At 36.4% G+C, this 16,972-nt stretch overlaps 1 protein-coding gene across 1 annotated transcript in view; it reads left to right on the top strand.

The window, feature by feature from the left end:
- Positions 1-16,529, top strand: part of LOC138380936 (zinc finger protein 737-like) — a 56,044-nt gene extending 39,515 nt beyond the window's left edge. Inside the window, exon 5 of the mRNA XM_069465361.1 lies at positions 16,281-16,529. Within this exon, the coding sequence (XP_069321462.1) occupies positions 16,281-16,529 (249 nt within the window). The remainder of the gene's footprint in view (positions 1-16,280) is intronic.
- Positions 16,530-16,972: the final 443 nt, after the last annotated feature.

Here is a 16,972-nt window from a genome sequence, read left to right as displayed (position 1 = left end):
GATTTTCCTTTTTTATAAGGACACCATCATATTAAATTAGGGCCCACCATAATGACTTTATTTTAATTTATCATCTACAAAGAACCTATTTCCTATTAAGGTCACATTCACAGGTACCGTAGAACTTTAACATATTTTAAGGGGTATATGATTCAACCCAAAATAATCCTGTTGTTTAGCACTTCTTGTCCTTGCTGATTTTCTCTGTGTGGTTGTCTTATCCATGTTGGGAGACAGTTTTTGATACCCCAACTATGATTGTTGATTTGTCTATTTCTCCAATAGTTCTAGAAGTTTTTGCTTCTCATATTTTGCAGCTCTGTTTTTGATACATATACATGAAAGACTGTGATGTTGGTTTAGTGAATTGATCATATGGATGGGACATCTCTCTCTGACTCTAGTTATTTGCTTTGCTCTAAAGTCTGGTTTATCTGATATTAATCTATCCCCTCTTGTTTTCATTTGATTGCATGTGTATCTTTTTTATCATTGACTTTTAGCCTGTGCATGTTTTTATGTTTGAACTGAGTTTATTGTAGACACATCTAGTTGGATCACTTTTTAAGTCCATTCTACCAATCTTTATCATTTGATTAATGCATTTAAACTTAAATTTAATGTAATTAGCAATAATTTAGGGCATATGTCTGTCACTTTTGTTAGTTTTATGTTTGTTACCTGTTTTCTTTTCCTGCCTACTTGTTTCACTTGTTATTGTATTGTAATTCCAATTTGAATTATCTATAATGTGTTGGACTATATCTCTTTGTATAGACATTTTTAGTGATGTGTCCAGGTATTACACTATACATACATAACTTATCATAGTCCACCAGTGTTGATATTTACAAGTTTGAGCAAAGTAAAGAAACTTTATCTCCCTTTAAGTCTTTTACCCTTTTTATTTATAATAAAATAATGTTAAGCATTTCCTCTATATACATTGAGTACTACATTGAATAATGTTATAATTTATTTTTAAATGTTAAACATAATTTAGAAAATTCAAGGGGAGAAGGAAAGTCTATTATTTTACATGTTTTATTTCTTCCTAATATTTCATGATTGCCTCTTTTTTATTTCTTTTCTGTTCTAAGAACCTTTTAAAGTTATTTGTTTAGTTAGACCAGCTCATGGTAACTTCTCTGTTTTTCTTTGTTCAAGATGTCTTTATTTTTTCTTCATTCTTGAAGAATATGTTCTCTGGATACAAAATTCTGGGTTGACAGTTCTGTTCTTTCTACACTTGAAAATGTTTTGCCAATTCCTTTTTGTTTCCATGATTTCCATAGTTTTCATGGTTTCCATGAAAGCTGTCATTTGATTTTTCTCCTTATGTAAGGTGCCTTTTTGTTGCTGTTGTTGCTGCTTCCAAGATTTTATTTTGCCTTTAGTTTATCAAAAGTTTAATTGTGATGTGTTGTGGTATGGATAAGTCTGGGTTTTTCCTCTAGTTTTGTGGGTAGCTTATGGAATCTATTGGTGTGTGCATATATGTGTGTGTGTGTGTGTGTGTGTGTATGTGTGTATTTTTTTTACTAAACTTGAGAAGTCCATAGTCATTCTTTCTTTGATCACTTTTTACTTTTTCAGCCTTCCCTATTCTTAACTCTCTTTTGGGCATTCTGATAATATGGATATTAGATCTTTTGTTTTAGTTCTATAGACCTCTGAGTCACTGTTCATTTTTAAAAGTCTATTTTCTGTTTCTCTCTCTCTCTTTTTAGGTGGGTTAATGTCTATTGTTCTATCTTCATGTTCACTGATTCTTTCCTTTATATTCTCTGTTTAGTTGTTTAGCCCATACAATGTGTATATATATATATATATATATATATATACACACATATATATATATTAAGTGTTGTTAAAATTTTGGGTGTTGCATTTTGCAGTTCTGATTTTTTTTTGAGTTTTGCTCTGTCACCATGGCTAGAGTGCATGACATCATCTTAGCTCACTGCAACCTCAAACTCCTGGGCTCAAGCAATCCTCTTGCCTCAGCCTCCCAAGTGAGTAGCTGTGAGTAGACTACAGGTGTGAACTACCATACCAGACCAATTCTGAAATTTTCATCTAACCCTTTCTATCTTCTATTTTGTTCTTGAGATTTTTAAAATTTCTTTGTTGAGGATTTCTTATTCTCATTTATTTCCACTGTGTTTGTAATTGATCATTGAATCAATTTTGTGATAGCTATTTTAAGATCCTTGTCACACAAATCAAATGCTTGTGTTATGTCAGTGTACACATCTGTTGGTCATGATTTTTAGGTTGTGATTTTCTTGTTTCCTTGTACTACATGTGATGTATAATTGTATCCTAAGTGTTTAGTTATTGTGTTTCAAAACATTGTATCCTATTACATCCTCTGTTTTACCAGATTTTCTCTGGTATCGCACCACTGGAGGAAGAACAGACTGTCCACAAAACAAGAGAAAATATTTGTGGCACATTATGTTTGACAAAATAATTTTGTCTAGCATACAAAGAAAATTTTTACAAATTTTGATATATATACAAATAAAAACATTTTGGCCAAAGATATTGTGAACTAAAATAAAATCTTAAGCTCCCCTCCAAACTAAACAGACCCACTCTTGGCCAAAGGGACCACAGAAATACCTTAGAACTGATTCCTGGCCATGAAGGGAAGGGAGGTAAAACACTCCTCAGATTATAAGACACTAAATTATTAAAAGAACCTAAGACCATGCAGGGCAAAGATTAAAATTGCCTGTAAGCCATAAATTTCTTTAACAAATCACTTGAATCAGTATAGTATGGCTGGTCTCCAATTAAGGAACTTCCTTATCTTAAATTAAAACATTTCAAGCCTTCAGACAAAGCTTCATTTCTTTAACCAATTACAAATCAAAGAATCTTTGAATCCACCTATAACCTGTAAGCTGCACCCCTTACCAAAGCAATGCACACCTTCTATGTATTGATTTAGGATTTTACCTGCAGTATCTGTCTCGTATAAAGCCAAGCTGTAACCCGGCTGCCTGGCCACCTCAGACACATTTTCTCAGGACCTCTTGAGGCTCAGTCACACAGAGTTGTCTCGGAACAAACCTCTTTAAATTATTTTATGGAGTTTGTTTTTCTTCTATTAGCAATATAAAGATACCCCTCATAAAAGAACATATATCAATTATCAATAAACACCTAAGAATGTGTTGAACTTTATCATTCTTTAGTGAGTTTCAGATTTTAAAATGATAATAGAGCTAGCTACATGCCACTAGAAGGGTTAAAATTAAAAATATTTGCAACACAAAATACAGGTGATGATGAGTAATAAAGAGAGCTCTCATACATTGCTGGTGGAGGGTACAATGTACAACTACCATGCTGGAAAACTATCTAGCAGTTTGACCTCCAATATAAGCTAGTTATAGGCTCACATAAAGTCAAAACATATTTCCAAAAGACTTGTATGATAATGTATATGGAGACTTTGTTCATATTGGTCATGATAAAAATAAATAAATTAATTGGAGGCCATTAGTCTGTGGTGATTCCAGTGCCCTAGGTTCTTGTATAAGCAAACTGAAATGCAACTCAATGTAAATGGTCATATTCTAGGCCATCAGAAACTATGAACTAAATCCTAACTAGGAACTTTCCACTAAGCTTAACAAACCAAAAACTACCAACTAAACTCTAACTAGGAAATTTCACACAAGCAATTGCCCTAATTAACCAATCAAATATTTTCTTGCCTTGCTTCCACATTCACCTTATAAAATCCTCCCTCCCACCCATGTTCCTTTTTTGGAACTCCCAAACTTCTTGTAGTTTGGAGCTGCCCAATCATGAATCACTGAATGCTCAAGTAAACTCTTTAATATTATAATGTGTCTCATTGTACCTTTCAGCAGTTTGGATGTCAGAGAGATACTCAAAAGAAAGCCCTGATAACGACCCTTGGGAGCAATGTGGGACCTCATAGGCTACCTATTGAGGTCCTTGTGTTCACTGCTTTCTCACTATACATCTGAAAGTCCCTGCCAGTAGGATGCTCTTGGACCCAAGTTCCACAACTTTTTGCCAGAACTCTTTGCTTCTATTTGAGCATTTAAAAAAATCTGGATTCATTTCAGAGCTGGACTAGTTCAACAGAAACTGGACTGTGCCCATGAAGAGGCCTCAGGTAGGTAAGGTTTTGGGGAGACAGGGAATAATGGCTTCATCTGAATCCAAGGAGTCTAGGATTTTAATTGGGAATACCAGACCCTGTGTTTTTTAGAAAAATGGGTGAACCTTACCAAAGACAACAGAATTACAGTGACTACCATGGGGAAGTTTTAACCTAAACAAATTTATACACCAATAGGGCCCCTTGGAAATCAAGAAATCCTGAACATGTCAGACACAATCTCCTTTTGTAAGGGTCCACTCTCTACACCGGGAAAAGAGGAGGACTAAATCACTAAAAAGTGGAGGAAGTATTGACTTACATCTACATCACAAAACTTAACCTTTGTTTAAGGTATTTTATTAGTCTTCTTATATTAACAGGGCCCTTACCTATACCTTTTGTTTTCTTTTGACAAATGACTATATTTAAGCTTGAAGTTTATGCTCTGTGAGTTTGAGATGTAAATTTTCCATCCTGTCCCCTCTAGGATCTGAGAGATATCTCTTTGATATGCAAATTTGAGAGAAGATGTCTCATCAGAAAAATAGAACAATTTGGAAATTGCACAAATAAAAAATTGTAAAAGTCTTTTCCACAAATACTATTGAAAAGCTTTTGCCATCTGGGCAGGTAATTTCATCTTGATCCATCTGCCAGAAACACAATTCAGTTGCAAATGTTCTTTTATAAATTGCTGAGTTCTTTATTACTCCACCTAGAATGTGGCTAAAAATTTAGAATGAAAACTCTAAGACCTGTTTCTCTTGGTGTGTTCATGTATGTCTATGTATGTATGTATGAGGGCTGTCCGGAAAGTATCCAGCCATTGTTAATATAATGACAACATATTACATGACTCTGGACAGCCCTTGTATGCACAATGTTTTTTAACCTATAGATAATATTGCCAAGATTAATTTTAATAGAGCTTTATTTAATTAGTTTAAAGAAAAGTAAGTGTTTATATAAATTAAATATTTATAAAACTCTTAGAAAAACAGAAACTAACTCTAATATTTTTCAAGTTTGCCTGGTCTGAGTAATCTTTGGTCAATAAAAGCTGGTTTAAGTCTGTAGTTTAATTAAAACAGGCATTCTTCAGAGTTGTCAGCATTAAATATAATGCAGATACACAGCATTTATTCTACCTGGGTTTACTAGTAAAATATGTTTATGTTATCTAAACTGGATGCTTAAGATTTATTATAAAACTATGATTTCATCCTAAGAACAAATGAGAGGCTATCCTAAAGGGGAGAATTTTTCTTCAAAGAAATAATAATTGGGAGGCCATTAGGCTGAGGTGGCTACAGTGCCTTTGTAACTGCAGGACCAACTCAAACTGGCCCTGCTCTTTTGATAATGGAATGCCAACTTATGGTGTAGGTATACCAGAGCCAAAACTGCAAGTCATGTTGCCTGGGCATGTGCAACAGAGAAAGCTTTGGCCTCTAATGATACCCAGAACCAAGGTTTCCTCCCCACAGAACAAAGAAGACTAGAACATGACTGGAACTTGAACTCTGGAACCCCTTCAGAAGTGAGGAGTCTGTTGGCCAGGAACATCTTGTGCTAAAATGTCTGCCTCAACATTCCTTACTGTAAATGGTCAAATTTGAAGCCCTGCAATCAGACCCTGCCTAGCCAAAATTCCTAGTACTATCCCTTGTTAAAACTTGTCCCAGACCCCAACTTGAGGAGACAGATTTGAGCTGTGCCTCCTATTTCCTCGATGGTCATCCTTACAATAAAGCTTGCCTTTTCTCAAAAGCAGGTGTCATAGTTATTGGCTTCTAAGCAAGGTGGGCTGTGACCTCATCACTCTATAACACCATGAGTTCCCATGTAAGCAAACTAGAACCCAGCTCTGTATAAATGGTCACATTCTAGGATTATACAAAATCACCAGCAAACCTCTAACTTGGGGCTTTCCCAAATAATGCAACTGAACTACTTTAACCAATCAAATATTTTCTTTGTTTTGATTTTATGTTCACCTTATAAAGCATTCCTCATGCCTCTTTGTTTGAGCCCATTACCACTTGAAGTCTGGGGCTACCTGATTGATAAATTGTGAATGCTCAAGTAAACTTTTTAATATTTTAATGTGCCACAGTTTATCTTTTAACAGTCAAACTTGTAAACCATTCAAATGTACTTTAATAAGAGAAGAGATTCAATACTATGGAACAGTCATACAATGGAATACTACTCTGCAAAAAAGAATAATCAATAGACACACACAACATGCACATATCTTCTAAGATTGCATTTCACAAAAGGAACTGGATGTTAAAAAGCACATATTGTATGTATACATTTCATGTGTTCATGTGCTTCAAAGACAGATACATAGATATAGTCAAAAGACAAGATTATAACAAACTTAAAGATGCTTGGCTTTTGTTAGTGATTATAGAATTGAGCAATATCTCATGCTGTAATATAATGTAGAATGGGTGTTCCAATGAGCTAAGAAGTGGAGGTTGGGTTTTAGGCAGAAATTGGCTTTAAAAAGAGGAGAAACAAAGAAAACACAGATTGGTCATTTCAAAGTTTCTTTCCTTATAAGAGTAAAACAGAGGATACTTCTTCATCATGCTCTCTAAGGTAAACTGGGCCCCTTCTGCTTGGTTGCTATGAATTTCTGTTTGTTTGTTAAACTGGACCATTTCAATTTGATGAGTGACTTCATTCTGATTTAGTCTGGTCTGTTGGGGCCTAGTGTAGGAATCTAGTCCATAGTGATGGTCCATCATAAATTTCATTTAACGGTATATACACATACACATATATATACATGTTTCAAGAACAAGCAAATTAATTTATGATTGAAATAAGAATGATATTTTGGCCAGGCATGGTGGCTCATGCCTGTAATCCTAGCACTCTGGGAGGCCGAGGTGGGTGGATCACTCAAGGTCAGGAGTTTGATACCAGCCTAAGCAAGAGTGAGATCCTGTCTCTAATAAAAATAGAAAGAAATTAGTGGACCAACTAAAAATATATAGAAAAAATTAGCCAGACATGGTGGCACATGCCTGTATTGCCAGCTACTCAGGAGGCTGAGGCAGTAGGATTGCTTGAGCCCAGGAGTTTGAGGTTGCTGTGAGCAAGGCTGATGCCACGGCACTCTACCCCGGGCAACAGAGTGACACTCTGTCTCAAAAAAAAAAAAAAAAAAAAAAAGATAATACATTATGAGGACATACTGTATCTAACAAGATATACTGTTAGACTCTTTGATTCTGTAAAACTAAATTGAAAAAAATATATATATAATAAAAAAATAATAAAAAAAAAAAAATAAAAAAAAAATATTTTTTTAGTAGGGGTGAAGGATTATCTGGAATGAGACAAAAGAGAATTTTCTGGGGTGATGGATAGATTCTATACCTTTATTAGATTGATAGCTGCATGAGTATATAAACTTCTCAAAAGTTACTGAATTACATACTTTCAATTTGTAGATTTTATTATGTAAAATTATTATATAAAAAATTACTGTGCTAAGAACTTACTTGCATTATCGATGTAATTATAACCCAACGATAAATGCCTCTTTTTTCTGAAAGTATACAATAAGACATTCAAATCATGTGAGTTATATGGAAAATATATGAAAAAATTTATAGGGTAGAAAAATACAATAACCCCATTAAAATTGAGCAAAATACATGAACAGAAGTTTTTCAAAAGAAGGTAGACAAATGGCCAACAAACATATGAAAAAAATGCTCAACATCACTAATCAGGGAATTGTAAATTAAAACCACAATGAGATATCACCCCTGTTAAAAATGGTTTTTATTAAAAAGCCCCACCACAAAAAATAGATGCTGGCATGGATGCAGAGAGAAAGGAATGCTTATATGCTGTTGGTGGAACTGCAACTTAGTACAACCTCTATGGAAAACAATATGGAGATTTCTCAAAGAATTACAAGTAGACCTATCATTCTATCTAGTAATGCCACTACTGGGTAACTATCCAAAGGAAAATAAGTCATTTTATATATATAAAAAAAAACCTGCACTCAAATTTTTATTGCAGCACAATTTGCAATTGCAAAGATGTGGAATCAACCCAAGTGCCCTTTGATGCATGAGTGGATTAACAAAATGTGCAGTATGTATACCATGGAGCACTATTCAGCCATAAAAAGGGTGAATTAATGCCTTCTGTAGCAATTTAGATGGAACTGGAGACCATTATCCTAAGTGAAGTATCTAAAGAATGGAAAAACAAATACCACATTAACTCTCATATAAATTGGAACTAATGGATGGGCACACATGTGCACAGAGAGAGGTAAAAGTCATTGGAACTCAAGCAGGGGAAGGGGCAAAAACCTACTTAATAGGTACAATGAACACTATTTGAGTGATAGGTACACTTGTAGCCCTGACACAAGCAGTACCAAAGCTATCAATGTAACAAAAATTTTGTATCTCCTTAATATTTCAAAATGAATGAATGAATGAATGAATGTAAAGAGGCTTGGCCCTGGGGCAAGGTAATTTACTTTTCTATGGATTAGTTCACTCATTTGTAAAATGGGGATATTAATATTAATAGCAATTGCCTTATAGTGTTATAAATATTAAATTAGTATTGTAAAACTCTTTAAAGACATTCTGGCACATAAAAAGTGCTCTGTAAATATTAGCCATCATCATCATTATTATTATAAAACAAATAAAATATATGGAAAATCTTATGGGGTAAAAAAAATGCACCACTTCTCTATTGCCAATCTCACCATCATTGCATTTTGCATTATTTAAACTTTGATATACATATAGATAGATAAATAAAGATGGGTATGTATATATATAAATTCACAAATAGACAAATACATTTTGTTAAAAATAAATTAAGGAACATTGCTGGCTGGGCGTGGTGGCTCACGCCTGTGATCCTAGCTCTCTGAGAGGCCAAGGTAGGCAGATCGTTTGAGCTCAGGAGTTTGAGACCAGCCTGAGCAAGAGCGAGATCCCACCTCTACTAAAAAATAGAAAGAAATTAGCTGGACAACTAAAAAAAAATTATATATATATGTATATATATTGCCTGTAGTTCCAGCTACTTCAGAGGCTGAGGCAGGAGGATTGCTTGAGCCCGGGAGTGTGAGGTTGCTGTGAGTTAGGCTGACACTACGGCACTTTAGCCCGGGCAACAGAGTGAGACTCTGTCTCAAAAAAAAAAAAAAAAAGAAAGAAACATTGCTGATCTTGGTTTGCCTAATTTGATCTTCAGAGTCTTGAAGAGACAGTTAGAGGCTATTAAATAAAATATTATGTATTAAAATTACTTGGAAAAAATAGAAAAGTTTATGAAATTTATTAATATTACATAAGGAAATATATAGCCACAATTTAAATGTATAAACATGCACTATTTATCAAATTAAATAACACATGATCATGAAGGTCTGATAAAACAATCCACATTTTTCACTAAACAAATAGAAAAAGCCCTTTACAAAATATGTTTAAGGAAATGTTTTCTGTTTTTCTCTGTTATGGGTTCTAACTCTTCTGTTAGTTTTGATTGATCAAGTTCTGCATATGTAAGCCCATCTACTACATCATATGAATAAGGCTGTTCATTTCCATTATATTTGGACCTATTTGAAAACAATGTCATTTTCCTTGGTTGGCAAGTGGTTATTTTTTACTCTAAAGTGACATGATTTCATTACAGTATTGTTTATAAAAGTTATACACTGGAATTCTTTGAAATGTGCTGGCTGACTTTGTGCTTAATCATGGACAATGGCGCTTTTTTTTTTTTTTTTTTTTTTTTTTTTTTTGAGACAGAGTCTCACTCTGTTGCCCAGGCTAGAGTGAGTGCCGTGGCGTCAGCCTAGCTCACAGCAACCTCAAACTCCTGGGCCCAAGCGATCCTCCTGTCTCAGCCTCCCGAGTAGCTGGGATTACAGGCATGCACCACTATGCCCGGCTAATTTTTTCTATATATATTTTTAGCTGTCCATATAATTTCTTTCTATTTTTAGTAGAGATGGGGTCTCGCTCTTGCTCAGGCTGGTCTCGAACTCCTGAGCTCAAACGATCTGCCCACCTCGGCCTCCCAGAGTGCTAGGATTACAGGCGTGAGCCACCACACCGGCCTGACAATGGCTCTTTTGTGATAAGTTTTATAACTCTGATGCAAATGCATGTTGCTCTCTTAGACTACATTCCTCTACAATTAGGGTAGAGGAAAGGGAACTTTGAAATAGGTCTTGCACTTAATGATAAAAGAAAGTAAGCACCACAAAACCAGTCCCTGCCTCCAAAGTGAGGTATCACAAGAATGGAAGAATAGGCACCACATATACTCGCCATCAAACTGACACTGATCAACACTAAGGTGCTCACACGGTAGTAATATTCTTTGGGGGTAGGGGGTTTGGGGGTGGATAAACTCACAACTAATGGAGGCAGTGAGCATTGTAGCAGGGAAGGGCACATCTCAAATCATGGTTGGGATGTGGCAAAGTCACAACATGTAACCAAAATGTTTGTACCCCCATAATATCCTGAAATAAAAAAAACAGTGCCTAATGCAAAGACTGACAGAAAACCTAGAGAATCTAATGTATTCATGGATTTGTTAATATAATTCATAAGCAAGAAATCTTCATATTAATGAGTGAAATTGATACTCTTTAAAAGTAAAATTTACCATTGAAACAATATAGTCCATTGCATATCAATGTTACATATGCTTATTTAATACCAAATTGTAGTTTGTTTATGTTACATCTAAATTTGTTATTTAGTATCTTGATGCTTTCATTATGAGGCCTTTGAAATGCTATGCATACTTTTCATATGATTGTCCTATTTTACATGTGATTTTTGAATATTAATTCACCTCAAAACTTATTTGGCAAAATAAGGGAGTAATATAAGGTTATAAAGATGATATCGGAATGATATATTTTGGTAAGTATATGAAGTCAACAGTCAAATGGCAATGGTAGCATACCATAAATGATTCAAGAAAGATTCAGAAGAAACTGTTTTCTACTATGGAAAAAAATATAAACTTCTGAAAATATATATTTTGAATGCATAACTGACATGATTTACTAATAGGAAATGAAAGGAGACAAAAAGGTCTTCAATCTTTTGTGTTGCTATTTTTTGAGGTGGACAACACTAGGAAAAGAGTAGTTTCTGTTGTTGAATCTAGAGTTCTGTTTAAGCAAAATAGTGACTAAATAGTCTTTAAGTTAATAGAACTAAAGTGTCATAACATGAAAATGCAATGCATAAAACTTGTTGCACTCTGGATACAAAAAAAAATACACAGACACAAAATAATATTTCTTTAGGAAAAGTAATAGGAATTAGGATATGTCCTGAGTTTTAGATTTTAACATAGTGATTATATTTCATAGCTATGATAATGTTATTGTGATTATATATATTATTGTATTTGTTTTTAGGAGACATCTGTTGAGGAATTTAGGAATGAAGTGCTGTGATTTCTGCTAATTACTGTCAAATGCTTCAACACAGTGGAAAAATGAATAAAACACAGTAAAATACTAAATTTAAGGGTTACAGGGAGGATATATTAGTGATTATTGCACTGTTTCTAACTTCTGTATTAGTATTTTCCTAATAATGTACTGGAAAAAATTTACAAAGGCAAAAAATTGTTCAGATTGAGAATTATGAAGACATCCAATTGGAATGCCCAAAGAAGTAGTTGGGCATAACTCATAAAATAAGGAGAGAATTGCAGTCACACCTGTGACTTGGAAGTCATCAGGTATGGATGGTAGCTGAAGTTGTGGGGCTGTAGGAGATCACCGCGGGAGTGGAGGACTGACCTAGGGTGTTGCAAACTTTAGAGTACACTTATTTGAAGAGAATTCATTAAGAAGATTACAAAGGAGAAATCAGTGACGTAGGAGGGAGAGGAAGAAAGGTAGATAAGTGACCTGAAGGACAAATGAACAAATGTTTAAGGAAGACCAGGAGTCACCAACTGCATCAAATCCCAACAAAAAGGCTGTATATTGAAGGCTGAGAATTTGATCATTTGCTCAATGATATTTGGCCTATCAGTGACTTTACCAAGTGTAATTTTGATAAAATTGACTTAAAGATATACTTGATTCACTTCAATTTATAAGAAATGTCTGAATTGTGTATAGTTTTTCAACCCTGTCTTGAAGATTGGAGAAGCACATTTGATCAGGTTCTGACCAAGTGACTTGTAAGTGGTGCTGGCGTTGGGGGGATTTGGTGGTGGCTTTGAGGATAGTTTCTTTAAAGGGAGAAGATAGCACTAGGGCACTTTTGCCCATCTACTTTCTAGCTTACACTGGTCTGGAATGTGGAAGTGATGACAGAAGTTGCAATGGCCATTTTATAACCATGAAACAACTCTGCGATGAAAGCTGTGCGACAGAGATAGCAGAGAGAAAGTGTTTGTGAAATTGATGATGTTGCACATCTACCACTGCGTCACAGGGCTGTTTACTTCGGACATCTCTTGTCTGAGACATTAACAAACCTTTGTCAAATTTAGGTGATGTTGCTTCAAGTCTTTAGTATGGGGTGCTGAATACAATCTCTAACACATACACACACACTCACTCATTTTTGACAGTGGGATATATACTTTACCATATGATGAAGAATGAGTTTGTCATGTTTGGAAACTTATTTTTGTAACAAAAATGATTTCTAAATTTTTTATATTTTATGTATTTAAGTATATATTCATATATGTGAATTTACAGTCATTTTATATCATATTTGATGTAAAACAGCCAGTATATCCCATGGATTTGTCAATAAATGTTTAGCTTTAGTCTCCCTCCTCTGAATATATGATATTTTTATTTGAAAAACCTCTAAATAGTTGACTGTCATTATTTAAAGTGATATCAGAAAGTCTGTTGTTTGTAATTATTAATTATGGTTCTATATCGAAGTAAGTATGCAAACATTCTGGATGTTTGGGAGGAAAGATAAAGATAGAAAAATGTTTAGGAAATGTCAGAGAGAAAATAAACATGCTCTCCTCATGATTCTGGTTCACATATACAAATAAAGTGGGTTTTTCAAAACATTTGATGAATTTTGTTCCTGGTTATTTAATAGTTTGGGTCTTAATTTTGGTGTAGTGATAACTTCAGTGCAAGAAATAATAGCAGAGTATACATAAATAAATACATGTTATATTGCTTTATTTAATTTGGTAACATTTGCTCTACAGCAAAGTTGAAGGGAAAGGAATGTGAATCAATTAGTGGCCATGTTTTGTTGCTTGGAGTCTAATTACCCTTTGCTAGCACTGATGTAGTGGCCAGGCTGTGTGATGTTCTGCAATTCTATTGTCCTTTCCCTTATGGCCCAACATGGCTGCTGCAGTCCCAGACATCATACCTTTGTTTCACATGAGAAAAATAGAACAAATAAATAGGCATAAAAATAAATACCACTTAACTGTTGCCTTTTCAAAGTTGCCCAAGCATCTCAGCTGATGATCTTTTTCTATCTGAAGGAAGGAATGAAAAATAAGGTGTTTTCCCCCACCAACATGAGTATATTTCTGTTCTATAAACATAGAAATTTTCTTAGGCAATTAGATGTGGAGAATGCATATGGAATGGACAAATAATCTTTGCCCCAATGTACCTGAAAATATATGAAAATGGGATGCACGCTAAATAGTAAATATTTGGAGTTGGATATTTTTTGTACATTGAACAAATACCTGAAAAAGAGTCATTCAGCTCTCCATTACCAGTTTTCTTATTTGTAATATGACAATGAAACAGTTAATTTCCTGAAAGTTTTGTGCTGATATCTAAAATAAGAATATTAAAGTAAAGCAAAACAAAGCAAACCACCCAATAGATACTAGAAAATAGACTAAACAAATGTCACATGTGGTGGTGGCAATGATGATGATAATATGAGTGTTAGCATGATATTTAATGATTATTGCAATGAGATGTTCATACTCTATGTGAGTGAATACACAACTGATCAATTTGCATGCTTGCTTGGAGATTCAGAAAACAAATACAGTTTTCGTGTCTTCCAATAAAGCTGCCTAAGAAAATAAATGATTACTTTAGAATTAATGTGCTAATTGTTAGGGTGGAAAGCTTAGTAGATTCTCATGGCACAGGGAAGAAAGGATTCTCACACAGAGATTAGGATATAAAAGTATAAAATTTATTTTTAGAAGGAGAGAGAAAGAGTGAGAGTGAGAGAGTGGGAGAGAAAAAAAGGGAAATAAATGGAAAAAGACAGAGGGGAGTTGCTTGGTGAGGCACTCAAAAGAGAAGGGAGGTGCCTGGGTAGAGACCAAGAGGCTGGTTGGTTTTTATAGGAGCAAAGAGAAAGAAAAAAAAAATAGTGACTGCTGTGAGAAACTGCTGCATCCACTCCTGTCTTTCTTCTCTGCAGCAAGATAACAGAAGCTGTGACAGGATGTCAAAGTCTAAGAGTTGGCTCTCCTGCCTTCCTTGCAGAAGACATTATTGCAGGAGCTGTGACTCTGCCCTGGAGATGTGGCTGAAGCCTGGAGCCCCTATCCTGTCCTTCCTTCAGGAACTCCAAGACTGTAAAACAAATCCTAAAAAAGCGGTTTCTGGCAAATGTAAAGAGAAAGATTTACGTTTCCTTTCTGTCTGCTAGGCTCTTTTCAGATGTGAAAATGGAACTCCAGCAGGTTGGCTGTTAGAGAATTTATAGGATTGATCTTCAGTTGTTACTAAGAAATTTTGGGATTAGATATTTTCCTGTTAATTTTGCAAGACCTTTCACTAATGCTTTCCTATATAAATGTATGTACCAAGATTAAAGACAGTAATAGTTTCAGTTATTTCAACAATAAGAGACATATTCCTCTATCCCATTAATAATCACCATAGAGACTATTTAGATATTTTCTAACTAATTTAGAGGTTTATAGAGCTCAAGTTAAGGGGAGGGATATGACCAAGGACTTTACAAAAACAGAAACTGAAATTAAAACTAAGATAAATGTCAAAAGATGATCAGGCCTGTAGAGCTTGGCCTGGGGAGGCAGGGCGGTGTCCACCATGGCTTGCAGCTGGGCAAGTCCTGGTGGGGACAGAGCAGGGCTGAAGGGCAGTGGCTGCACGGCGCAAGGTCACTGCTCAGCCAGGTCCAAGACACCTTAGAGAGGCCTCAGCCGGATGTGGCTCCCTGGGAGAAGCCCTGGCTTCTGCACGCCCACGTGGGACCCAGTGGGGTCACTGCATGTTGGCGCCTGCAATGGGCCTCGCCCCTCACCGTGGAAGGGGCATTTAGCCCCTGGACTGGCAACAGCCCCCGGTGAATCAGCAGATTGTCTTTCTACAGCATCTGTTGAGCGCCTGTTGTGTGCCCTTCTAGGCTTTGGAGATTGGCTGAGGAGGAGTCAAATAAACGAAGTTTGTAGTGTGTCAGTCAGTGATTGTGCATAAATAGAGCAGGGATCGTGACCGCGGGCTGGGGCAGGAGAGAGAGGCTGCCCATAGGGCCTTTTACCTGAGGATGGGATGGCCCAAGAGGCCTGGGCTTCTCATGTGACAGAGAAAAGTGTGATGTAAGTAGTCAGGATGGTCTATCAGAACAGGAGGGCAGGGCTTGGCTGTACTGGTTACAGAGGTGGACATCTGGCCAGGAGCTCACAGGGTTCCATTATCTTCGTTCCTGTACAGAGAGCAGTCGTTTATGGCAGGGGCCAAGCTCCCCCCTCCTCCCCCATCTGCTGCAGTGCATACACAGTGCCAGGCCCTGAACGCATCACTTCTCATTAATCATGCCGTATCATACTCATACCATCCATTTTACTGATGAGCAAACTGAGTCAAGAAAGATGAGATAACTTGTCTAAGATCAGGCAGGAGGTGGGAAAGCTGAGAAGGATACGGAGCCACCTGCCCAGTAACAGGAAGCCTCACCAGCTTCCTGGAGAGTCATGTTTAGCTTCATCCTTATGGAGCATGCTGGCTCTCCAGCTGGGACTGCTGCCAGAGGCTCTCTGGAGGCAGCGACATTCTTCTCAGGCGCCATTCCCACGCCCATGATGACTGTGGAGAGTTCGGGTCAGATCATGTGAAGGTGGGCTCCCAACGCAGTGCGGGCAGCACCAAGTGTCTCAAGGCCTCCCTGCCCAGCAGGGGCCTCTCAGAGCCCCAGCCCCCAACAAACTGCTCCATGAGCGGCTGCGCCAACTGCGCTGGGTGGAGTACTCGCAGGGGCTGCGGCAGCGCTACCAGGATGGCTGCGAACTGGCCCTGCCTGCCCTGGAGAAGCATGTGGTGGACGAAAACCTCAAGGCCATCCTCAGGATGGAGATCCTGCTCTGGACGAGGCGGAGAGCCTGAGCCAGCTGGCGGGCACACCCTCAGCCTGGACAGAGAGTTCAGCCTGGCAGCTTCTCAGGCCTGCTTCATTCATACCCGATACGGGCTCACTGCGTACAATGGGAAGAGGAGGAATTAGTTACTGACTTTACCTGAAAAAAAAATAAATTCTCTGTGGTGTTTAAAAAATAAATAAAAAGATGATCAGAAGTGATACTATAAAATTTTAGAAGGAGAAATAGAAGGAAATATTTATGACTTGGGATTAGGCAAAGAATTGTTAGACACAATAGCAAAGACATGAAAAAAAATCCAAGAAAAAAATTAGAAGAAAAAAATTAAGAAAAAAAATCCAAGTTGGGCTTAATGAAAATTAAAAACTTCTTTTGTGACAGATTGGGAGAAAGTATTTGTAAATCACCTATCTGCCAAAGGACTTATGTAGAGAATACATACATAACTCT

The sequence above is a fragment of the Eulemur rufifrons genome, chromosome 2 (assembly GCF_041146395.1).
Source record: "Eulemur rufifrons isolate Redbay chromosome 2, OSU_ERuf_1, whole genome shotgun sequence".
Taxonomy (NCBI): Eukaryota; Metazoa; Chordata; class Mammalia; order Primates; family Lemuridae; genus Eulemur; species Eulemur rufifrons.
This window is presented reverse-complemented; position numbering and strand designations above follow the sequence as displayed.